The sequence below is a fragment of the Telopea speciosissima genome, chromosome 10, assembly GCF_018873765.1.
Source record: "Telopea speciosissima isolate NSW1024214 ecotype Mountain lineage chromosome 10, Tspe_v1, whole genome shotgun sequence".
Classification (NCBI taxonomy): Eukaryota; Viridiplantae; Streptophyta; class Magnoliopsida; order Proteales; family Proteaceae; genus Telopea; species Telopea speciosissima.
In genome coordinates, this window is record NC_057925.1 from 49,661,337 (window position 1) to 49,687,684 (window position 26,348).

At 38.3% G+C, this 26,348-nt stretch overlaps 1 protein-coding gene across 1 annotated transcript; it reads left to right on the forward strand.

The window, feature by feature from the left end:
* The first annotated feature begins 835 nt into the window (after positions 1–835).
* On the forward strand, positions 836–23,164 carry LOC122643991 (uridine kinase-like protein 3). The gene is made up of 15 exons (XM_043837580.1): positions 836–913; positions 2,032–2,195; positions 9,676–9,767; positions 10,597–10,666; positions 11,639–11,757; positions 13,143–13,239; positions 17,101–17,180; positions 17,490–17,684; positions 17,860–17,943; positions 18,063–18,123; positions 18,381–18,441; positions 21,826–21,919; positions 22,007–22,079; positions 22,427–22,509; positions 22,780–23,164. Exons 2-15 carry the CDS (start codon positions 2,042–2,044, stop codon positions 22,954–22,956), a joined length of 1,440 nt encoding a protein of 479 aa, XP_043693515.1. The 5' UTR covers positions 836–913; positions 2,032–2,041; the 3' UTR covers positions 22,957–23,164.
* The last annotated feature ends 3,184 nt before the right edge of the window (positions 23,165–26,348 follow it).

Here is a 26,348-nt window from a genome sequence, read left to right on the forward strand (position 1 = left end):
TTAAAATTTGCAATCCGACAACGTGCATTTATTTTTCTCCTTTTTTTTTTTTTTAATATTTATTTTCAATTTTATTTTTTAGCATTTTAGAGTTGGATGAAATTTTTCTAGGGGTGTCAACGTGTACCGAGTATCGAATACCAAAACCATTTTCTTATCGAATTATCTATACTGAACTATAACAAAACTGTACCAGTATCCTGAAACCGTACCGATTGACATCTTTACCAGGAATGTTCCTATCTCTTACTACAAATGGAACACCACAGAGGTATTTCGAAAAAGGGAAAAAGTTCTCTATCCGGGAGTGTGGCCTACGCCAGCACTCCCATGAGTCTATGTCTCTCCTCCCCATGTAAAAAGACACCTCTACCCCTTTGTTTTAAGGAGGAGAGAGATAGACACATGGGAGTACTGGAGTAGGCCACACTCCTGTACATAAAACTGCTTCCCTTTGAAAAATATCACAACCTAGTTATTATCTTCTCATTTCTTTGTAAATAGAGTACCTTCTAAATTAGAAATTGTTTTCCCAAAATAAAGAAAAACATAAAGAAAATAGGAATTGTTTGCATCACAGCTTTCAGTTTTCATGTACTTTTCTTCTGATGGAAGCAATTCGCGGAAGCAACACAACAGCCACTGATAAGACAGAGCACCATCTAAAAATAGAAAAACTCCCTCCCCCACAAGGCCACAATCATAATTTCAGCAACAGTATGGGGATGTTATAGTAAATTACAAAGTCCAGTGTGGTGTATGGTTGTCCAGTCTCTCCATTGGTTCTACTATAAAACCCCGTTTAGACGATGCGTCATCATCTCCCTCTGTCTGAATCCGTATTGCAGAGTCCTCCAACTGTATCTCACTCTCATCAAAGTCTCGGTCTGCGGAATCTCTGATATTCGATTCAGTAGGTATCTTTAAGAATCTGCATTTGCTTGTCTCTGTTTAATCTGCTCTAGAGTTGAATCATCTATTGGTTGTTTTGATTGTTTCAGTAGGTTATGCAGACCTGTTGATCTGTACTTGTAACTTTGTTTTAGGCTCCATTTTAGCACCTCGTTCACTTGGGTTCACCAGAATGGCTTCTCTAAAGATTTAATTTTGTTCGGACATTCACTTTGTTTGATCTCTGTATTGCGGCGTAACTAGTTAGGTTTGATTCACTAACATGATTTGTCGATAGGATTCAGTTTATATCGGACTTTATTCCTTTAAGCTCATATAATGAATGTGTTAGAGATAATATTGCAGTTGCTGAATGTCGTAGTCTTGAGTCCATCAATTTTATATGTGTCTAATGGTGAATCAATTACTATTATGATCCATTACTGCTAAAGCTATTGTTATTCTGTTCACTGTCATTTTGGGTTAGTGATCTTCAAAACATGGAGGCTTTGGAAGAAAAGGTTAATCGGATCTGAATCTTTATGTTCTTTTAGGAGAAGACTTCGGGTAAACTTGACTTAACTAAGCCTTGTTCCAACTACTGGCTTATTGCGGCCATATCTTCTTTAATCTCATAAACACTCGGATGCCTTCTGTCATCATGGCAACTCATTTTCTTTTTCGCTCCATGTCATTTTAAAACAAACTTGCCTCATATCTCACTCCATGTCTCTCACCCACTAATGCACTATAAGTACCCTTGAATGCATTTATTTTTCATTGTATCATTATTTTTCTCATAGCAACTAGGTGCTGATTTTGCATGATGCTTCTAGTGGATACTCTTATCAGTTCTTTCTGTTTCATCAATCTAACCGGGTTATTGTGTAGTGAATCTATCCAGGGAAAGATTTTGCATAGGGGCAAAACATCAAATTTTCAAAATTCATGTTTCAGATTTTGCTGCTAAAGGGTTTCTCTCATTATGTTTTTTTTTTTTTGGTTTCTTTGTACCAGACTACCAGATTGCTTGGTATAGTTCTCATGCAACACGAATGTCTGGATAATCACCAGGGATCATATTGTTGATAAGCTTTTCTTTAAGGTACTGACATTTGTTTTCTTTTTGAATTGTTCTACGATTGCAGATATGGATTCTAAATCAGCTGTAGATATACTGGAAGCTTCATCAGGGGTTCATTTTTCTGGATTTCACTTGGATGGAATAGAGCTAAGAAATACTGAGGTGGAGCAACCGACAACCTCAGAAACTGGATCTGTGCAGAAGCAACCTTTTATAATTGGTAAGCATTCAATCAGAATTTTTCAAAAATGCAAATATAATATGGGAGAGGGATAGGCACACCGCCCATGTGTGGCACCAATGGGGGTGCAGGACGGAGCATCATATAGGAGGGGCAGGGGGTCATTTCAAAGGGTGAAGAGAGAGTTACACACGGTGGTGGCTGCTCAGCCTTTTCCCATATAATGTTATGTTGTTCGGTTTGGTAAGTGCATTCATCCTCAGTGTACTAGTGTAGAAACTATCCTTTTCCCAGACGCTGGCTTCAATTGTAGCTGTTTCACTTTTAACAGAGAGATCTAAAGCTGATATATAATTCATATAATCCCCAGAAAAATGGAAGATCTGCACAGAGGTACTGCAATGCCATGTGGATGTAGAAGTAGTTGTCAAGGCGTTGCTAGGGCGGGCGCCTTGGACGCCTTGTTGGTGTTGCCTTGATTTTGGACCCTCTCTATCGCCTTGGGTTGCCTAGACGCCGTGACAACTATGTGTAGAACTGATATCTAAGATGCATAAAGTCTCTGGAAGAAGTCTTTCACGCAGTAGTAATGAGAGTATGACATTTTTATGAAGTTTTTGAAAACAATCAACTGGCTTTACCTTTTTTCAATGAACCAAATCCATTGAAAAAGCTACTTTTACTTGTACAATCTTCACCCGGTGAAGAGAAAAAGTATGTGCTAATGCTCAAGAGGTTTCCCACGTCTGTTGAGAAGTTCTTTTCCCTGTAGAAGAAGAATTGCTTCCCAAAATAAAAAAAGGAGAGGAAAAGAATAGGAAAAAAGAGGGGGAAAAAATAAAAATAAATAAAGACAAGAAGAGAAAAGAAGTGTTTTGTGCTACTATTTATTCCCCCAATATAGGCCCTTTTGTACTTATTGAAAATAACTATGTGCATTCTTTGACTTAGGTTTGTGTTGAGTTCAGTAGAGTAACTATCTAGCAGACTAGCACAGATGTTCTTATAAAAGTGCAAACATTTGTGCACCGTATCATTTTTGTGAAGTCTGACATAGTTATTATTAAGAGTTCTGTTGAGATAACCGTGTCATAGTCTAGTTGTCAACACACCTTACTTTTAGGGTTTTCCCTCTACCTTTTTTACCTTGCTAGGGTTGTAACTTCACTATAAATAAAGCTGACCTCTGTCATTAATGACAAATCGAATCATTCCCTGAACCTCTGATTCTCAACTTGGTATCAGAGCTCAAAACCCTAAAAGTTTTATTTTCCTCTTTTCTTGAGTTGTTCTTTTCCGCAGCCATTGCCGTTGCCGCCCATGGGGCCTCCAACCTTCTCATCTAGCATGGTAGACTAGACCTGAACTATGCCTCAGTAACCTTACTAACAACATCGCGCCTCCTCACTGCAACTTCTCCCACCGTTAATCTCTTCCAGTGAACAGTGTTCACCGTCTTTGTCAGACAACCGCCGATCGTGATTGGTCCTTTGCCGCTGCCGCCGCTCCCTCGCCGTGACTCTCTTGGTCACTGCGCCTTACCGCAGAGTCTCCCCCTTTGCGCTGCCGCCGCTACTTCTCGAAGCGACTCTATTGGTTGCTAAGCCTCATCGTGGGGTCTTCTCTCCTACGCTACCACCGCTGCCGCATTCGACTCTCTTGGTCGCCGCACCTCACCGTGGGGTTTTCCTCCCTTGCGTTGCCGCCGCTGCCGCTCCCTCTCCCTCTCCGTGACTTTCTTGGTTGTTGTGCGGCTTGCGCCTCATTGCCAGCGTCACCGCCGCTGGCGCTGCCGTTGCTCATCGTGTCGTGACCTCTCTTGGTCGTCCTCTCCTCGTCTCGATCTCCGAGATCACGCCTCACCACTGACGTCTCTGCCATAGGTGTTGCCGCTGTCGTGACCCTTGGTCACCTTTGCTTCGATCCCGCCGCTGCGATCTCCCTTGCCGCTATCTCTCTTGGTTGCCTTTAACGCAACCCAACCCAACCCCACCTTTTTGTTGTTGGTACTTGTTGAGGTTTTGGTGTCTTGACTTATGATGATGGATTGCTATGTGGAGCCTTCGTGATTCACTTGTCGGACCCGCTTCGGACTATCGCAGGGTACGGTGGGGGTTAAGGGACGGCAGCCCCCGAGGAAAATTTTTAAGGACTATATGGGTATTTCGGTAAATTTCCTGTATAGGGTTTTTTGCTATAAATCTATAGCGAGAGTTCTTTCCCAGTATTGAAAAATCAGGAGAGAGGTGTGAGGAACGAGCGACTGTAACCCTATTCTCCATTGATAGTGAAACAGATCTCATCTCACCGTGGACGTAGGCAACCTTGCCGAACCACTTAAATCTTTGTGTGTATTGTGTGATTGTGTTTGCGATTTCCATTATTCTCTGCATCGTGTTAGGTTTCACAGGTACTCTCCTATTTGAGTCTTTTGCTTTTTGGACACAATGATTGACTAAAATACCAGTGACACCTACTTCGGAGTAACAGATGTGCGCCCACTTGGTCGTTTTGGTCTCCTTGGCCACCATCACATTCTTCAACCTGGCCCTATCAAGTTGAATGGTCAAAACTACCTTACTTGGTCTCGCATTTTATGGGAACAACTCTGGCCTTATCACAGGAGATACTCCCAAGCCCACGGATCCTACTGCTGCTGCTAACATCAGGTCAGCTAATGATGCATTGGTCATGTCATTCTTACTCAATTCTATGGAGCTTTCTATCAGCCACAACTTTGTCTTACTCTATTTTGCTAAAGAGATATGGGATACAGTTAGACAAACCATTCTCAGACAAGGCACTATGTCCAAATCTATGAGATACGTCGACAGGTTCGTGCCACTACGCAAAAGGAGATGTCCCTCACTGCATACTATTTTACTTTGAATGCTCTTTGGCAACAACTGAATTTCTATCATCCAGTTCCAATGGTCCACCCTGATGATGTTGGTACCTTTCAAAAGGAGAGGGAGATGGAGAGTGTTTATGATTTTGTGACTGGCATAAACCCTGAGTATAATCAAGTTCGAGTTCAGATATTAGGGCGTGACACATTCCCTACTCTACTTCAGGCATACAACATGGTTGAGTTAGAGGAACATCGTCGGACTGTTATGATGCCATTGTTTGGTCCGGTGCTATTTGCCTTAGTCACTACACCTACACCACCAGTTGTGGATTCCTCAGAGGTTCCTCTCCTCTACACAAGAATCAGTTAAATGCTATTATTGTGGTCGCCCTTGTCACACACAGGAAACTTGTTGGAAGCTCTATGGGCGTCCCAAAGGGGGTTGCAATAGCAAATAGGGCAATGTTCGTTCCCAGGCTCATCTCTCTGAGGTTCTTGAGAGTAACCCTGCTACCTCTACTACAATACCTTTTTCTCCAGATCAAATGGGTACAATTCAACAATTGGTGACACAAAAACACATTGATTCTTCCTCTTCTCCTCCTATCTCCAACCTTGCTCAGTCAGGAAATTTCCATATGTCTTCTACTACATGTCCCTTATGGTTACTTGACTTGGGTGCTACAAACCATATGACTAGTAACTAAGAGGTTTTCCGTACTTATTCTCCTTGCTCTGGCCGGGATAAGATACGTATTGCCAATGAGTCTATGTCCTCTATCTCTGGTAAAGGTTCAGGTTCCTGTTCCCCCACAATCTCTCTTTCGTCTATTTTACATGTCCCAAAATTATGTGCTAATTTACTTTCCATTTATCGTTTGATAGTTGAATTAAACTGTTTTGTTCAGTTCTTCTCTACTCATTGCCTATTTCATGATCTGGTGGCGGGCACAACGATTGGGTATGATCGGGTTCGTGATGGGCTTTATTACTTGGAATCTCCACCAGTGTTGACTTCCCCTGCTTCAACTCATACCATTTTCTCAGATAGCGTTCTAACTCAACTCCACCAATGGCACCGTCATATGGGACATCCCTCTTTTCATGTTTTATGTTCTATGTTTCCTGATTTAGTTAAAATTTATGGTTTGGAACAACTTCATTGTGATGTGTATGAATTTGCTAAACACACGAGAACCTCTTATCCTCTTAGTGATAATAAGAGTGATTCTCCTTTTTCAATTATTCATTATGATATATGGGGTTCTTTTTGGACCGTTGATCGTAATGATTTCCGTTGGTTTATTACTTTTATTGATAATTGCACACGTCTCACATGGGTTTATCTTCTCCATAATAAATCTAATACTTTCTCTTATTTTCAGCCTTTCCATGCCATGATTCGAACATAGTTCAATGCCACTGTTCTGGTCCTTCGAAGTGATAATGGCATAGAGTATATTGATGGTCAGTTTCAATAGTACCTTGACCCTCATGGTATTCTCTCCCAACCTCTTGTGTTAAGACACTAGATCAAAATGGCATTTCTGAGTGAAAAAATCGTCATCTCCATGACGTAATTCGTGCCTTGATGTTCACTACTGGTGTCCCTAAAACCTATTGGGGAGATGCTATTCTCACTGTTGCATACCTTATCAATAGGGTGCCCTCTAGTGTTCTTAATTTTAAGACACCTCTATCTTTTCTCCCAGGCCCTACTATTGCTTCCTCCCTACTTCCTAAATTTTTGGGTGCGTCTGCTTTGCCCATAACTCCTCTCTGACTCGGCGCAAGTTAGATCCTCGTGCTATTCAGTGTATTTTCCTTGGTTACTCGGCCTCTCAAAAGGGTTACAAGTGTTATCACCGTCCTTCTCGCCGACTTTATGTGGCCATGGACGTTACCTTCCACGAGTCTGAACCATACTTCACGACACCTCTTCAGGGGGAGAGTCTTGAGGAAGAGCCTCCTTTAGTTATTGATACACTCCCAATTCAGGGGGAGCATACGCATACTGATGATGGTAAGGGGGAGACACTGGTTCAGCCGGTTCAGGATGTGATAACCTACACTCGGAATAGATCCAAGACTTCCACCAGATTCGCCCTTACCATTAGGTAACATATCTCCTGCATCTGATAGTGTTCCTGATAATATTAACCCTATGCATGATGAGTGTCCCATTCCTATTTGAAAAGAAGTTCGCTCATGTACTCAACATCCCATTTCCCATTTTGTTTATATCGGGCTTTTATTTCCTCGTTGTCCTTTGTGTCTATCCCACATGATTGGAAAGAAGCCATCAAAGATCCAAAGTGAAAGGCTGCCATGCTAGAAGAAATGCAGGCTTTAAACAAAAATGGTATCTGGGAACTTGCCCCTTGCCCTGAAGGGAAGAAATTAGTTGGATGCAAATGGGTTTTTACAGTCAAGAAAAGGGTAGATGGTACTATTAAGAGATACAAGGCACACTTGGTTGCCAAGGGCTACACTCAAACCTATGGGATCAATTATCAAGAAACCTTTGCACTTATGGCAAAGATGAACTCTGTTGGGGCATTGTTGTCTTGTGCTGCCAATCTTGGGTGGAACCTTTAACAATTGGATGTCAAGAATGCATTTCTTAATGGAGACCTTGAAGAAGAAGTCTACATGGACATACGTCCTAGTTTTGTGTCCACATCTACTGTTGGCCGTGTTTGCAACCTACAAAAGTCATTATACGGTCTTAAACAATCTCCTAGGGCATGGTTTGGTCGATTCCTGAAAGCTATGCAGAAGTTCGGGTATCGACATAGTCAAGCTGATCACACCTTGTTCTTGAAAAGGATTGGTAGCTAGATTACAACACTCATTGTTTATGTAGATGATATAATGATTACTGTCAACCTATTAAAGGGCCATGCGTTTTGTACTACCATTAGGATCAAATCTGAAGGAAGTGGCAACAGTGATGCTAAGATCTCCAATCTAAAATCACTATTGGCATATGAGTTTGAAACCAAAGATCTAGGACCTCTCCAGAACTTTCTTGAGATCGAAGTTGCAAGGTTCAATTAGGGTATTTTTACTTCCCAACGAAAGTACGTCTTGGATCTTCTCAATGAGATAGGTATGCTTGGGTGCAAGCCTACAAATTCTCCTATTGAGGTTAACCACCAACTTTGCAGTGTTATGGGTGATCTTGTTGACAGAGAATAGTACCAAAGACTTGTTGGTCGGTTGATCTATTTGTTCCATACTTGGCCTGATATTGCCTATGCTGTAGGCGTTGTTAGTCGGTTCCTCCATGATCCCTGGACATCTCATCTTAAAGCAGTACACCGTATATTGATGTATTTGGAATCTGCCCCTGGGAAAGGTATTCTCTTCTCTAATTATGGGCATTTAAGACTGGAAGCATTTACTGATGCTGGTTGGGTTGGGTTCATTGATGATTGGAGATCCACCTCTGGATATTGCTCTTTCCTTGGGGGTAACCTTGTCACGTGGCGAAGCCAGAAGCAGTGGGTTGTGTCTCATTTCAGTGCTGAAGCTGAGTATCATGCAAATGGCACAATGGATTTGTAAGCTCATATGGCTCAAGGGACTGTTGAGTGATTTGGGAGTTATTTTTGAAGACCCTATGCACCTCTACTATAATGATAAGGCTGCCAGTAGCATTGCTCACAATCCAGTCCAGCATGATAGAACGAAACACATTGAGATCAACAAACATTTCATCAAAGAGAAGCTTGAACAAGGGATAATATGTATTCCATTTGTTTGTTCTGTTAATCAGTTAGCTGATGTGTTTACAAAGGGTTTTAATTGTACGATGTTTCATCCTCTTGTTTCCAAGTTGGGCATGTATGATATCTTTGGGGGAGTGTTGAGATAACCGTGTCATAGTCTAGTTGTCAACACACCTTACTTTTAGGGTTATACCTTTACTTTATCTTTTTACCCTGCTAGGGTTGTAACTTCATTCTAAATAAAGCTGACCTCTGTCATTAATGACAAGTCGAATCATTCCCTAAACCTCTGACTGTCAACTAGTTCTCTCAAGGGTCTAGTTCAATGTTTTGAAGGAATGTTGAGCATGGACCTTTTCATCAAATGATCCACTAAAAAACCAGAGTATTCCATTCTGATCGGATTATCAGACTGGACAGTCGGACCCTTTGGGGCTGCCGAACAGTTTGCCTGAGCAATCTGATGCGTTGTTCATTTTTTAAAACATTGGCTTATAGAGTCATTGGATTCTCTGGAAAATATGGATTACAGTCTAGCTGCTGGCATTGATGGAACTCTTTGGCCAAGGAAGGGACTTTAAGGCGGGACCATGTACTGTGGGTTTACCTATGCAATTATGTGAATCTTTTCCTAGCCTTCTCTCCCCCCCTTTCCTTTTGTTTGGTCCATTTCTTCCCCTCATTTGTATGGCTTTTGTTTTCTTCTTTGTGTCTTTCTCTTTTTTCTTGGTGAAGTTTCTTGCCCTCTATTAAAAGTTGAAGATGTTAGTTAATCCATGTTGATGGGAGCTGGTGTAACATTAGTACATTACACAATTATTATGATTCTTGAATATTTGCTTTCTCCTTGCTATTTCAATTAATGTCGGCAGAATGATATTATTTGGACTTTGAAACTTTTTAATTTCTTGCTGATTCAACACTTGATTTACAGGAGTTTCTGGGGGTGCAGCATCAGGGAAGACTACTGTCTGTGATATGATTATTGAGCAGCTTCGTGATCAGCGTGTTGTGCTTGTTAATCAGGTATTTTCTGCTCTGAGAGGCCTTTAATCTATTAATATCTAGGGGTAAATCCATTGAGAAAGATGAGAAAGACCATAGAAAAAAGAGGAAAAAAAGAAGAGGCACAAATTGCTTGAGGCTTGAGTCCTCATCAGGTTGCCGTCTTCTACTGTTCTGCATCAAATCATCTTAATTAACAAGAGGAATTAGCCTATCCTAAGAAGAAGATTCACATTTGTATTCAGCTCCCAAATCTTGGAAGCATTGGTCGAAAAAGAAGTGGCTCCATTTTGTTGGCTGTTTCTTTTTTAATTGGAACATGGTCATGGCTCAACCTGTTCATTGTAAAATTTGAGTGTACTGTAGGAGAGCTAATTGGAATATTATTTTGTTATAGCCATGTAATCATCATTCTATCTACACTTGGCATAGTTGTGGTTAAGTTCTGAATTCCAATCAGATATAATCCTCTCTTCTATCTTTAGCTGAATAAGGGCCATCTTTGATCTTTTGTTTCGTCAACATGTCCTGTTCCCAAGTTTCGACTGTGTAATAGTTGCATCGAGTAAACAGAAAGCATCTCAGAAACGTCGAAAAATTATTCAAAGATTCTTGTGCAGTTCAATAATTAGGATTAACTTCAATGGGTGCTCAGTGTTAAGTTTCACTCCACCAAAATAAAGCTACATTGTTTTTCTATTTTGATATTTCCGAGAAGTGTATTGTTGGAACTGGGTTGGAACGCAAGCGGCTTCAATTTTAGAATGTTGTACGACTTTCTGAGTTTTTTGTTGGCTCAAAAGTTACTTGCAAAATAAGTTCCTTAAATTCTTAAAGGATGATGTTGCAGGATTCTTTTTATCACAATTTGAATGAAGAGGAGCTGACACGAGTTCATGAATACAACTTTGACCATCCAGGTAATTATCTTCTTAGTCTGATATCAGGGAAACAACGGCTAGATTTTTTTTTTTGTAGAGATATATATTAAATTATTTATGTAATATATGTTGGTTTCTGCTTAACACTCTTAAATTGTGATACTTTCCATGAGTTCTATGTAAAGCATAAGTTCGCCATTTATGTGTTACTGCCGACTTTGTACAATTACTTTGGATTTGTGGGTGTTTCTGCATGTATAAACCATTGCCTATTAAGGCTCCGTTTGGTTGCAAGGGGAATTAAAGGGAAGCGAAGGGAAAATTTTCAAACCTAAAAATGAAACTTTTGTAATCATTACCCCATGTGATTGTATAAACTACTTAAATTCTTACCATATCTAGAAAAGATACATTTTACATTCAATATTTATTTTGCATTTTAAACCAAAGGGAAATGGATGCAAAGTAAAGGGAAATTTAATAACCAAAAATGGAATGATTTGGAGTTAGATATATTGTCACATGGTGTCACATGGGGTAATGATTAAAAAAGTTCCTTTTTTAAGTATGAAAATTTCACTTCCCTTCCCTTTAATTCCCCTTGCTTTCAAACAGAGCCTAAACTTTCTACCAGGTTTCCCTTTCTTGAGATTTGATTTGACTATATATATATATATATACCTCAAGACATTATTTTCTACCAATACTTGTCTGGACTAGGTACTTTAATTTTATGGAAGACTTTCTGCATTGAATATAATACGCATACAGTTACCTTTTTCTCATGGTCATTATTTTCAAATGTACATTGATTAAGTATTTAGCTTGCTTTACCATATTTGTTCATCATATTCATTACCCAGGGCATAGGCTTGTTTCTCTTGAGGTTTTGAGTGCAAAAGCATCTGAAATAAAAATTATGTTGATGGTTTACAATCATAAACAGCTGTTTGCACATGTTTCATTTTGATTTTGTTCTTTTTCTTACAACATTCCTTTTTCTCATGTTAGATGCCTTTGACACCGAGCAATTACTGTGTGTTATAGAGAAGTTGAAGCATGACCAAGCAGTTGATATTCCCAAATATGATTTTAAGAGTTACAAAAACGATGTGTTACGAACAAGAAGGGTATGATTGCTGTACATCTGATGGTGTTAATTAAGAGTATTGGAATATGTACCTTGTTTTTTTTTGTTAATAAATGAAGGGCTTAGACTCAGAAGGGAAATCAATGGTTAATTGTGTTTATGGGGTTTTAATCTGAAATCTAAATGTATAGATGTATTGGAAGATGAGGTGGCTTTTGCACAGAATTTCTAGTTTTGAGTTTGAGACATCTCCCTTGGACTTCATGTGCTTCCTCTTTTTCCTGAATTGTTACAGCAGGGGATAATCATGCAACTAGTGGAGACTTAACTTGAAAATGCAATTTTCAATGTCTAAAATAGTTAAACTCTAAATAATGCATATATATATATATTATAAAATCATTTGGAGAATGATAGGGAAGCACTTAAGTGTTTGTCACTGTGTGAGTTTGGTCTTGTATTTTAATAAATAAAATGCTTTTATGTAGTTGGGAAAACGTAGCTAGGATTGCTACTTAGTTTTTTGTAATTATATTTCTTTTTCCTCTCTCTTTTTTTTTTCTTCTTGGTTGCATGGAAACCGTAATTGGGTTGGGGTCGAACACATGTTGGGGATCCGATTCAGGGTTTGGGGACTTGTCCAAGAAAAGTATTTTATGTTAAATACTGGGATTTCTTGCGAATTTTGATACCTGAGACTTTCTATAAGAGATGGAGGAGTAGTATATAGACTGCAAGATATTCATTTAATTGCCAAATAAATGAGGACAAATAAGGAAAAGAAGTCTGGAATTGTTTCCCAAGAATCCATCGATTGTCTGAAATTGGCAGGCGTCCATGGATATCTATCATCCATTCATGTAATGGTGGTTTTAAGTAAAATTATATGGATATAGGAGGGAATGAGTTAGTGAATTTGAGTGCTTGAGTAAGAGAAATCTTTCACTGGGCTTCAGTTGCTTCCTCTCTGATCCTTTTCACCTATTAAGAGGCAAACTTTCTTAGTTTCAGTAAATAATTGAAATTTGGATTTCTGCCGTCCACTTTTCTAGAAAGCTTATTGAAAATTCAACATTACTGAAAGAATATATCACAACCTTGTCATTATTTGAAAATATTGTCAAACTTCTCACTTGTTCTACTTGTACTATCTTGCCTTTTTTTGTTCACACTTTTTGATATTGTTGAGCAGCTTTGGTCCTACTGAATATTATTTTCACAGAGAAATTAAGTTATAAGATGTTTTTGATCCTGTTAGTCTTGGGTTGTGATTTGGTACATATCAAATTTTATCTTAAGGAACTTTTGTGAAGCCCCCCCAAAAGGGAATCGTACTGGTTTCAGGAATCAAGTTTACATTACCTTCTCTCTGTTTCTGTTTTTTTGCATATTGGCTGTTTTCAGTGTTTATAAAATCTACTGCAGGTCAATCCTTCTGATGTGATAATTTTGGAAGGGATACTGCTTTTCCATGACACTCGTGTCCGAGAATTGATGAAAATGAAGATATTTGTTGATACAGGTTCTTTTGCTCCTTCCCTTTCAAGTAAATGGATGCTATTATATATTCTCCTAATTGCTAGGTTGACCTCATTGATTAGGGGCATAAGTTACGTAGTTTTACCTTTAGATCTTATACAATATACTGACTACAGACTGATTCAAATTGATTTTTTGAAACAACATTATTTTGTTGCTCTAGTACGATATTCATTCTGCATATAGTGGTGGTGGTGGAGGTTTTCGGTTTGTTTTTCATATCGTTTTTTGTCTGATTGAAGTATGAATAATGTTATTATATTTTTTAATATTTCTATTAGTGTAGGGCTAGGCCAAAGATAACCTAATATACAGTAGGATCGTAGGTATTAGCTAACAACCGGTTAATATGAGATTCCAGCAACACAATAACATGAAAAATTAAAGGAAAATAAAAGATAGAAGAAGATAGATTCGGGTTGAGCTTCTCACTCTTCCGTGGGCCTCTCAGCCTCTCATAGGTCTCTCACCTCACTGCATATCACAGCCATTAATGGTTGTAAACTGAACCAAACTCAGAATTTTCTCTAAATCGACTTGTCTTTGGATCAGCCTTTATTTATGATAATGCAATTACAACCTAAATCAATCTTCTAGAAATATCTCAGAAGAAAAGCAAACCAATCCCCAATTGGTTACAAACAATATAAGAAAAGCTTTCCTCTAAGCTCAGTTTTATTCGCCGCAGGCACTTTTTGGATATCCCAAGGAACAGACATATTGTTGTATCCTGGGTCTTGATTCATCTCTCTTGCAGTCTCCCACCTTCGTAGGTCGGGTTGCTTGTTCTTTGTTCCCCCCCCTCTTGGGGTTTGGTTATATATTTATTCACAAAAAAAAAAAATATAAGGACTCCTATTAAATAAGCAATTTAATAAACAAATAGAGATTTTCCTAAACTATTAAAACCCACATGCGAGCAACCAAAACTATTGTAATTAAAGTCCTAAACCAACTCGATTTACCTTGAGAGGAATCCTCCATGCATAGCCCTTTGGTCTTTTTGATCTCCAATACAGCTGGCCATGGGACCCAGAAGATCTGGAAATAATCTCCTAAAAATCATCTCCACGCAAACAGCAACCTGAGGCCCAACAAATTGGAAGAAAATCTCCCAAATATTTTGGTTCAATGGGGGGGGGGGGGTTAGGGGGGATGAACCTAGCCAGGTTCTTGCTGATTTCTCTCAAACTCCTCCCTACAACTCAGTTGGTCGAGATGGCAGAATTCGATTCTCTTTAGGCTGACTCGACATCTATCCAAATCTGGAATATAACTTTGCTTGTCGATGGCATATCTTGGCAGAATCAATGGTTAACCTGGGCAGAAATCAAGTGGATCAATAGCCCCAAAATAAGGGCCAGATTTGAACCTCCTTTGAAGCCTAGGCCTGCACTGCATCAATTCCCCACACTTAGAAAAAACTATACCACTAGTTTTGGTAAGTCAGGGACTAATCTTCACATAGTGCACGTACGTCTTCAGTCCGAAATATAATTAATGGCTGGCCATGGTAGGCTCTGATACCAAATAATGTAGGGTTAGGTCAAAGATAAACCAACCTACAGTAGGATTGTAGGTACCAGCTAAGAGCCTAAGAGCAGGTTGTTAATAACTTAATATGAGATTCCAGCAACACAATAACATGAAAAATTAAAACAAAATAAAAGATAGAAGAAGATAGATAGATTCGGGTTGAGTCTCTCACTCTTCCCTGGGCTTGTCACCCTTATAGGTCTCTCACCCAATGTTCTAAATCTCGGTTTCGAGGCCACTTTCGACCTTGGCCAAAACCGAGATTTCCCAGGTTTTGGTTGAAACCTGGTATTTTTTGGGCAAAACTCGAAATATCATGGGTTGGTCAAAACTAGTCGAAACTACTGAAATTGGTTAAAACTGGGCTGGTTGAAATTGGTTAAAATTGGTCGAAACTGGTCAAAATTATCAAAATGCCCGAAATATTGTTGAAACCTGGTCGATACAGTATTACATATGGGTTTCGACTGAGATCATGAACCTTGCTCTCATCTTACGGCATCTCACAGCCATTAATGGTTGCAAGTTGAACCAAATTTAGAAATTTCTCTAAATCGACTAGGCTTTAGATCAGCCTTGTTCTTTATGTATAATAATGCAATTATAACCTAAATTAATTTTCTAGAAATATCTCAAAATAAAGGCAAACCCAATCCCCAATCAATTAACAATATAAGGAGTCGTATTACATAAGCAATCTAATAAACTAATAAACTTTCCTAAACTAATAAAATCCACACGCAAGAAACCAAAACTATCCTAAATAAACTCCTAAACCAACTCGATTTGCCTTGGAAGGAATTCTCCATGTGCAGCCCTTTGGCCTTCAACTTGATCTCCAATACAGCTGGCCGTGGGGCCCAGCAGATCTGGAAATAATCTCCTAAAAATCATCTCCATGCAAATAGGAGCCTGGCGTCCTAATATATCTCCATGCAAACATCAGCATGGCCTCCTAATATATCTCCACGCAAGGTGGCTATGGGGCCCACCAAATTGGAAGAAAATCTCCCAAATGTGTTGGTTCGATTTGGGGGGGGGGGGGGGGGAGGGATGAACCTGGACAAGTTCTTGCTGATTTCTTTCAAACTCCTCCCTACAACTCAGCTGGTTGATATGGCAGAATAGGCAGAATTCGATTCTCTTTTGGCTTATTTGACATCTATCCAAATCTGGAATATAGCTCTGCTTGTCAATGGCATATCTTGGCAGAATCAATGGTTAAACCTGGGCAGAAATCGACTGGATCAATAGCGCTCCAAAATAAGGGCCAGACTTGAACCTCCTTTGAAGCCCTATCATTGGGCCTGCACTGCATCATCTAGAAATTAGAATTCACTGGATGTTAATTGAACATGTCCACAGGATTTTTGATTGTTCTCTGAAGTTAAATGGGGTTTTCAAGCTTCCCAAGTAGTTGACCCCCTTTATTTTTGACAGCCAATGTTAAACTAATGCTTAGAAGCTTAGCTTCTTTCTTGTTTCTTCTTATGCTGAAGTTCTAGGTCAGTTTATAATGCGAAAGAAATTCTAGCTTTAGTACACTCATATAATCTAGAAAATGTCTTCAATATCATGACACCTCATGGAAAGTTTTACAAGTTATTCAAGAAATTTACATCTAAGCAATTAGTCTTCTTAGGATGCTTGGCAGCTTGCAACTGTTAGGCCATACATGTGTATATATTACCCAAAGCCTACCTACTCAACTCCAATTTGCCTTGTCCAGTTATTCCTGATGTTATTTACATGAATCTTGTTTCACCATTGCACACTATATTGGCCTTATTGTTTTCAACTCATGTTGAAAAAGCACACATAAATTACACATTTGACCCTGTTATCAAATAGTATGTTGTCTATGTTCGATTTTGATGTTAAAAACCATAGGGGGAGGCAGAAGGGTAGAAAATGTCATTCTGTGAACAGCTAAAAACTCCTGGAAAATTGTACAGATAAAAGTAGGAAGTGTAGCAGAAAATGATGATAATGCATTGACTTTCCTGTTACTTCTGTCTGTTAATTTTACTAAATCAAATTTCTACTTGTACTGTTGACTGTTTACAGGCCATCAGGGTTCTTCTTACCTAAACTATCTGCAAAATTGTGTTTCTACAATGTTCTGTCTTTTATATATTTTTCATGCTGTCATGCAAAATCTGATCAATTATTCACTCCAATTCATATGAAATATATGTTCTATTTGAAATTAGATTCAAACTATGTATTCCATTTTGTTTTGGTCCACTGTCTTCTTGTGTTAAGTTCTTACTTCTATTTTATTCACAATGGAATTTTTTCAGTGCAGATGCTGATGTACGCTTGGCGAGGAGGATAAGACGTGATACTGTTGAAAAGGGCAGAGATATCAGAACAGTACTTGACCAAGTTAAGAAGTTCCCATTTGCTGTTTTGCGCATGGATTTCTCAATGGAATATGTTTTGAACTTTATTTTCTTTTTAGAACAATAGATTGAGTTGATTAACTTTGGATCTGGTAGATAGTATTTTCGATGATTATATCTGCACCAGGAATGTTTTTTCAAATGGTGCCAACCTTGATTAAGATTTGAATATTGCATATCTATTTTAGATAATTTAAGCTTGAAGAGTGGAAATCTTTCAGTTTTGTCTTGCTATTTGTCAACTTAAAGTTTATTACATCTTTCTTAAATAACTTTTTAATTTCTTATGCAGTACTCAAAGTTCGTGAAACCTGCTTTTGATGACTTTATTCTTCCAACTAAAAAGTATGCGGATATTATCATTCCCCGTGGAGGAGATAATCATGTGGCCATTGATTTGATTGTGCAACATATTCGGACGAAACTTGGTCAGCATGATCTCTGTAAAATATACCCAAATCTTTATGTCATCCAGTCAACTTTTCAGGTACTAATTTTGTTTCTATTTATTTACCTAGTTTTGTGTGTGTGTGTTTGATAAGTTCTTCTTCCTGATTTTTAATAGACTTTTAATGTCAATCCACAGTTTATTTATCTTCAGAGTTATTTTCTTTCTTATTTGCTTCGTGTAAGTTCCAGAAATTTTAACCAGCTTTGTACAGATACGTGGTATGCATACGCTTATACGCGATGCTAAAACAACAAAGCATGATTTTGTGTTTTATGCTGATCGGTTGATTCGTTTGGTATGTCAAATTTACTGTAATATTGATTGATTTGTTAGTGTTTTGTTGTCTTAATTGGATGTAAGGTCTTTTTTTTTCTTGGGTATGTTTGCTGATCTAGTAGTTTTCTCCATTGAGAGGTTGTTGAACATGGCCTTGGGCATCTTCCTTTTACAGAAAAGCAGGTGATCACTCCAACTGGTAAGCTACTATTATTCTATGAATCTGCATTGGTACCATGTCTCTTAAAATTTAAAATATTTATGTATTTTCGTAATATCTTATTTGGAGCAGATGAGGGTAATTTTATATCAACTACTTGATTTGCAGACATTTAATCTAGAGTTAGTTTTATTCCGACATGTTCTATCTTTTTTTCTGAAAATTATCATGCACTAACGAAAGAAGTCCTTGAGTATGGTTTCTAATGTTTGAAAATTTCCTTGGTATAAATGCAGAATCAGTTTATACTGGGGTTGATTTCTGTAAAAGGTTATGTGGTGTCTCGGTAATTAGAAGGTACATTTTTCTTTCTTCTTTCCAGTTTTAATGTTCAGTTTTATGTGATGGTATCTGTTAGATTTGGGGAATTGAACTTATGTCAATGAGACACAAGCCCTCTTTATTTATAATAAACTCTATGAGATGCAAGTTATAGTTACACCCTTAGGGGCTTAGGGCAACACCAGCTAAACCCTAATGGACAAATATACCCTTGTTACCCATATTACAAGTTGACAACACTCTCCCTCAAGTTGGTGCATAGGTATCAATCATGCCCAACTTGCTAACAATAGAAACAAAATTCATACTACTTAGTCCCTTAGTAAATACATCAGCTAATTGACTATCTTATGGGACAAATGGGATGCAAATAATTCCTTGCTCCAGCTTCTCCTTTATAAAGTGACGATCAATCTCAACATGCTTTGTTTGATCATGGCTGAATTATGGGCAATGCTGATTGCTGATTTGCTGTCAGAGTATAGGCGCATAGGCAGCTCCACTGGGACTCCTAAATCCTGAAGTAACCCTTGAAGCCAGATTAGTTCACATATGCCATGAGCCATTGATGTAGATCGAAGCATGAAGAAGACAAAGGAAAAAAAGTTACTATTCACATGAACAGTACCTCACGACACTGTTCAAACGACATTGTTCACTTGAACAGTGATTTGGGGGCTGATATCTACTGATACCCTTCAGATTAGTTTGAGATTGTAAGGGTTTTCATCCCTCAAGAAACGACTCACCCTGCACAGTTTCGAGTTGAGATTTGACCTCTATTGGAAGTTCTTACCAGAACTTCAAATCTGGTAGCTGAGTTTTCTGCCAGTTCTGTTAAAAAAAAATACTTGGTTTATGGAATTGAACTTGGTTGTTCTTAAGAACATAGTTCAAAAACTCATATTTCAGTCTCATTTCGGTCAGATTGAAATTAGCAAAATTTTGACCGAAATAGTGCATTTTTTCCGTGACCTACTCTTGGCCATTTTAGGGGGCAAATGGCTGAAATGATCGAAATTTTGACGAAAACAGTGCATTTTTGTGATCAAAATTAGTGAGATTTTGACAAAATCCGCTTCCTATTTCATCTCGGGCATGTCAAAACTAGCGCAATTTCGTCGAGATTTTGGCGAAATTTTGAACTATGCTCAAAAGACCTAGATGTCAGGGACCTACTACAATTTCAGTTGGATTGATCACATGTTGATTGAGTTCCACCGCTTGAACTTGAATTGGGTTTGAACTATGCTCAAAAGACCTAGATGTTAGGGACCTACTACAATTTCAGTTGGATTGATCACGTGTTGAGTGAGTTCCACCGTTTGAACTTGAATTGGGTTTTTGCTGGCCTTTGGCTGCATGAGTTTGAAGACAACCTCACACATGGGTGTTATCTTAATTTTTTTATTTTGTTTTCCTAAGTTGGTCCTCCCCTTTTCTTGTATTACCACTTATACCTTAAGTTTATTTCCCTTACAAGTTTGTCCATCATCACTAATTTTAATCCCTTTCTCATCCTTGTCCCATTGTTTTCTTAAGTAGGGTTTAAGATCCCCTTTAAATTACAAATCTGCCACTCTCATATAAGCTTCAACATATTTAGTTTCTTGCCACTAGAGTTTTGTTTTGGGTGATCTAACACTTGGGTGGCCCGGCCCCATAACGAACCCAAAATGGGTGTCCAGACCCTGGGATTGCATCATAGAGTGCCTTGTACCATATTCTGATAGCTGGGCTTGACCTAGCAATCAAACCATCTATAAGGGGAATGGCACCTTCGTAGTTGAATCTGACCACAAGATCACATCACTCAAAAACCCTAAGACAATACTGGTTTATTCTTATGAGGTGGCTGCTGTTCTATGGACTCAGTTTTTAAGAAAAGTGGTATTAGATTTTTAAATATATATTTCCCTTTCAAACCTTAGATGTACATAAACATAATTCTTGTTACTCTCTGATTACCCCAACAGAACTTGTTTAGCCTTTGCCCATCACAACGACCAAACTGCTAGTTGTCACTCCAATCCCTTACTGAGGATTGGAAAAGAAGAGCTTAGGAGGAGGAGGAGATGGAGCTCAGTGGATGCAAGTATGTGCTTGTAATTACTCCATCTCTGCCCCCTCTCTCTTGCTTGCTTGTGTTCTTGCTCTCACCTGCAATTAAGTTTTTCTTTTTTCTCTTTGAAACGTCTTTGTGGCTGCTTATCGTGACTGCTACAATATTGGATATGGTTGACCATTTCTTGTACAACGTAAAAGGAAAAGAAGGCCAGATCTTAATTGAGGCAATCTTTCATTGCTTTTCGATTTGCAAAACTTTAATCCTTCATTAAAGCAGAGGAGAACTTGTGGCTTAATTTGCATTTACTTATTTAATTACTGTATCTTAACTTTTTACAAAAGAACTGCATGCTTTTGAGCTTATGCATACAAGTTGCATTCTACTTAAATGGAAGGCTTCATATCATAGTGTTTGAAATAACTGATTTCCCCATTTTCTCCACTTAAATTAGAAGGCATTATACATCCCTCTTTTCTAACTGAGCTATAGATCCTTTTTTGTAGCCTGTCTGTTGGCATAGTGTACTGGCCCTTTCTTTTCTTAAAAATTCTTGAATTAATAAAAAAGTATGATGCATTTCTATTGGAAAAAAAGAGAACCAAAAAAGGAAGTAGCAAGATAAATCATCCATAAACTAAGAAAAGATGCAAAGAATTTTAAGTTTGTGGCCTTGATGTGGATTTGATTGTTTGACTTGTTTCATGTGAATCAAAGTCTTAGAGGGTTGCACAGAGAGGGGGAAGACACCCTCTGTATAGAACATAGTTATCAAGGTGTCGCCATGGCGTCCATGCTCCTTGGTCGCCTTGGATGCCTTGGGCGCCATGGCGGTGTCGCCTTGAATTTTGCCCCTCTAAAACGCCATGGTCTCTTTCCCGCCTTGATAACTATGGTATAGAAAGTTTATGCTGAGTTTGCATAAATTTGAATCTAGCCTACGAGGAGCTTAAATAGCCGAGTATTCAATAGGATTTCCATGGGTAATATCTCAGGTTCCTTCAAACATTAAAGGAGCCATTACCCAGTGTTGGTCTCTCCTATGTGGGGTCCTAGGAGGGATGAGTTTTGAATTGGTCCTAACCTTTAGCAGCCGCCCTCAAGACTCGAACATGAATCCCTCTTCGGTTTCTGCTTAAGAGATGATTTATCTATTCGAAGTGAGTGGGAAGAGTGTCTTGTAAGAACTAACCAAAGAGTCCTCTACTTAACTAGCCACTCCAAACTTAATGTCAATTATCGAGTTCTTCTCTTGTCATACTTGAATCTTGAATGGTCTGTTTAAGTTGTCTGAGGGTGTTTTCATTGACAGTTTTATTTCCTAACTGTTATAGTGGTGAAAGTATGGAGAATGCTCTGCGAGCATGTTGTAAAGGCATCAAGATTGGGAAGATTCTTATTCACAGGGAAGGCGACAATGGGCAGCAGGTCTGCATGGAGCTCCTAGAATATTCTTTTTCATTCTTCCTTTCACCTTTTCTCACCTGCTTTTCTGATGTTTGAAATATTCTCCAGTTAATCTATGAAAAACTGCCGAATGATATTTCCGATAGGCATGTGCTACTCTTGGATCCTATCCTCGGCACAGGTTTGTCTGTTCTTAAGATGTATAATTCTAATTTGTCATGATAATATGTCGCTTATATATGTGCTGCTATAGATTCATATTTGCAGAAATATAGACCTGGGTCCAGCATCCTCAATTTCTTTCACCACTTTACTGTCCAGACCCAGATGGGGGCACACCAACTCATAAAGACATAAATATGGGGTGGTTAAATTGAGGATGATGAATCTTTGATTCATTTTTTATTCTTTCACATATTTTTCTTTTTGATATAATGTTGAGCTTATTACTAGATGAACTAATAAATTATTTTCTGGTTGTAATTCATTGACTCCCTTATAAAATTATTCATATTACTATTTTTCCAGGGAATTCAGCTGTTCAAGCTATTTCTTTGCTTATAAGGAAGGGTGTACCAGAGTCCAACATCATATTTCTGAATCTTATATCTGTAAGTAACACAGTTACAGTCCACACTCCCCCCCCCCCCCCCCTCTATCTTTCTGAGGTTGCATTGGAGTGGAGGATTTTGTGTGTATGGGGGGGGGGGTCTTATCAATCTTTTTGCTGAAAAAAAAAATACTAAACTTTCTTATTTCAGATGGTGGAAATTGGAATTGGATGTACTTCTGTAAATAAATACCTTTTCAAGTTCACATCCACCTTATGATGTATATTCTTGAGTTGATTTTTGCATAATTAGTTGTATTAATTTTATCAGGCACCTCAAGGAGTGCATGTAGTCTGCAAAAGCTTTCCAAAAATAAAGATCGTGACATCTGAGATCGAAATTGGTTTGAATGAAGATTTCCGTGTCATCCCTGGCATGGGTGAGTTTGGAGACCGATATTTTGGCACTGATGATGATGATGATCAGCTACTTGTGGTTTCAGTATAGCTCAAATGAGAGGTGCATACTAATCCAAGTCCTGAGTTACTTTCCCATGGTACATGCATGTTGTTCTTACACCTACCAATATCAGCAAGGTCGAATCTCCTTTCCCCCTGTTGTGCTGTGACATTGAAACCAGGGGATTCGAACAAAAATTATGAGAACAATCAATTTTGTAGTTTTAACTTTGAGTGAACATACATACCCTTGGTATAAATGTTTCCTTCCTGCCTTAAGATACCGAGGGATATTTGGTTGCAACTTTCATATTGTGTGTATGCTACATGAGCCTGAACCTATTTGAATGTGTCCATCCAACCCAATTAATTAATTAAACCATTGAATTTATTTTGTTGTTTTATTATTAAATGCGATTTAATTATGGGTTTTGATAGTCCTTAGCTTTTAACCTTAACTGTTCACGATTAGGGACAAGACTAGACATCTTTATGTACATATGGTCATCGTACTATTTGTCTACTTGTACCTGGGAACGGAAATTCTAGGGAACAAGTGCAACTGTACATACAATGTGTCTATTGAATTGGATCATAGCAGAAGTTTGCATGTGTGTCTGTTTATTTGTAACGAAATTCTTGTTAGTAGTATACAATTAGTCCTTTGACCTGAGGGGTCCTTATCAATGTGGGTTATGTATTTTGAATTTTTATGCATCAACGATTGATGTCTCTCTGACTATATATTGTGAATCTAAAGTTAACCATGATCTACTCTCTTGTTGATTAAAAATTTAGATGGCCGCCCCTACCAGTAGATTGATCCCCGTCTGTTCCCCACCTCTTCAATATAGATCGTACAACATACTTGATAGTCTCAAGGCAAAAAAACATATCTACTGGGATAGAGTTATACATGGATATAAACTAGTTATGGAACAAATGGGCAATGTTAATCTTGTAGATGATAACCTGTCCATTTACATTATCACTGTTGTCTTTTTTTTGCATTTTTGTTTGAATACAGATTTTGATGTCACAGTTCTGTTACAGAAGTCCCACCATAGCCAAGATTAATTGTCATACACTATGTTCCCATGATAAGCAGTGGACCAGTGGCATTAGAGTGTTGGGGTGGATTATTCATTAGAAACTGCTACTTGCCCTAGAGATAAAGGACCTTGGAATGTTGTGGCCAGGTCATTGGATTGAATCCTGGCTACACCCTTCATTTCTCAAAAAACAGTTTATAATTTTATATTTTTCTCTATTGGTTTGAGATACAATTTTATTTTTTGGGTAAGTATTTAAACATAGATTTGATGGACACACTTGCAACACCTTCAACAATATAGGGCTTAATGATGACATTTACTATTTTAAGAGTCTAATCATTGCATGGCTCCTCCAACCATCCATTCAAAATAAGGTAAGGTTCTTACATCGGGTGTGTGCGTGTGGTGTGTGGTGTATATCTACCATTCCACGCTCCTAAAAATCGGTTAATTTTTTGGGATTGATGTGTGATTTGTTTGATTACACTTTCATAAATTAAAAAAAAAAAAAAAAAAGAAGGTAAAGCTGGCACTTAGAAACCACCATCAATATGTATATTCTATGAAAATGGGAAATGTACAACATTTTTCTTCCCCCCAACCCACCAAAAAAAATAGACAACATTTCTTAGGTCTTCTCACAAAGTATTTTTTTAGAAGTAAAAAAATATTAAAAAATAGTCAAGAGATCATTACCTGGTTGTGTCGCCTTTGCATCAACATAGGGGCCAATAAGAGAGTGTGTATGTGCAAGGGCATCAACATAGATGGGATTTTTTATTTCACGTAGGGAGGGATGGTAATTATACACACTCTTGTATCTAGGCACAGGATTGAGTTTTCTATCTAGCTGCATATTATACACTAGCTCCTCCCTATGTTTATTTCTTTCCTCCCACAATAGGGGGCAAATATGTCATTTCATTTCATAGGGAGAGATAGACACAACCAAACACTCTCTTAGAAGGGTGTCAATTGGTACGGTTTTGGTTCGATGGTGTAGGAGATAGTAGTGAGAAACCACAACTATACCATATAAAAAACTTGAATGCATTTTAATATCGAAACTGTATCGAGTCGGTTTGGTTTTTTATTAGTTTTATAAATGGTTTTTTATTCGATTTGGTATGGTTTTTATATTGTTTCATAAATCATATTCTCGTATATAATATATGAGATCCATATATAATACATACTGAGATACATAATTTATTTTTACCAAAAAAAAAAAAGAGATACATAATTTATACTTACTATACATGTATATACTCGGTTTGATTTGAGAATAAGTAATTTGGTATGGTACGGTACGTTATGGTTCATGCCGAACGGTTTTACCTTAGATACTAAAACCATGCCAAATTCATTTTCTTAATACCAAAACCATACTGATTCTTATTTGGCTCGATTTGGTAAGATGTTAAACAAGTTTCTTTTCCAAATTGACACCCTTACTCTTAATGTAAACTAGCAACGAGGTACTGTTGTCTCTCCCAAAATCTATATCTGAGAGGGAGGTATGAGAACGTATGAGAACAGCTCACAGTTGTCAAGATGGAATCCACCCCATGTGGGTCTCAGAGGGTGGATTCCATCTTGACAGCTATGAGCCGTTTTGGTATGTTCACGTAAGTGAACATGAGCCCAACTCTCTGAGAGGCATGCTTTTAGGAATCATATCGAAGATGGGATTGGTCTCAATCAATATCGATCCGATATAGATCTGGATTGACCTGTATCGGGGACTGCTCCAGAATCGGTATCTTTCTCCACCGCTTCCGATAGGAATTGCCCGATCTAAACCTGTGGTGAGAGAGCATAGAAAACAGTCAAAATATCTTATAGACTGAGAAACACTTTTCTGATGAAAGTAAAAAGCAAAAGGCAGAGAGAGAGAGATTTTTTATATGCGAGGAATCCGATAGGTCGAAAGTTCCAAAGACAGACTTTACATTCTATGCCAACCAGACCATTTGTGCCCTGAGAGATCGGATCATTAACCTCTCAGATTTTCTGTTCGGTTTAGTTGTCTCAATCCTTTTATAGGCGGCGTAAATGACGACCTAACCCTTGTCCGAACACATTACCCGAGTGAGGTTAAATCGTCATTTTCGCTGTATAAGAGGAACCACACAGTCCTATCGGGCAGCGAACCTGAGAGGGAAAAAATTCCTCTCTCAGAAGAAGGAAGAAAAGGACGAGAATGAAGTCGACCCAAGGGGTCCATCACTACGAGTCGCGACTCGCAAAAAATCTCTTATTGTGAAGATCCACAGATTGAGGAAAAAAAAGGGATCACTCATTGCTCTATCCAAGAACGAAAACCCTTCATGGGCTAATCCTGAAACACGTATCTCCAATCTTTCATGTAAATCCTTTTGGTATA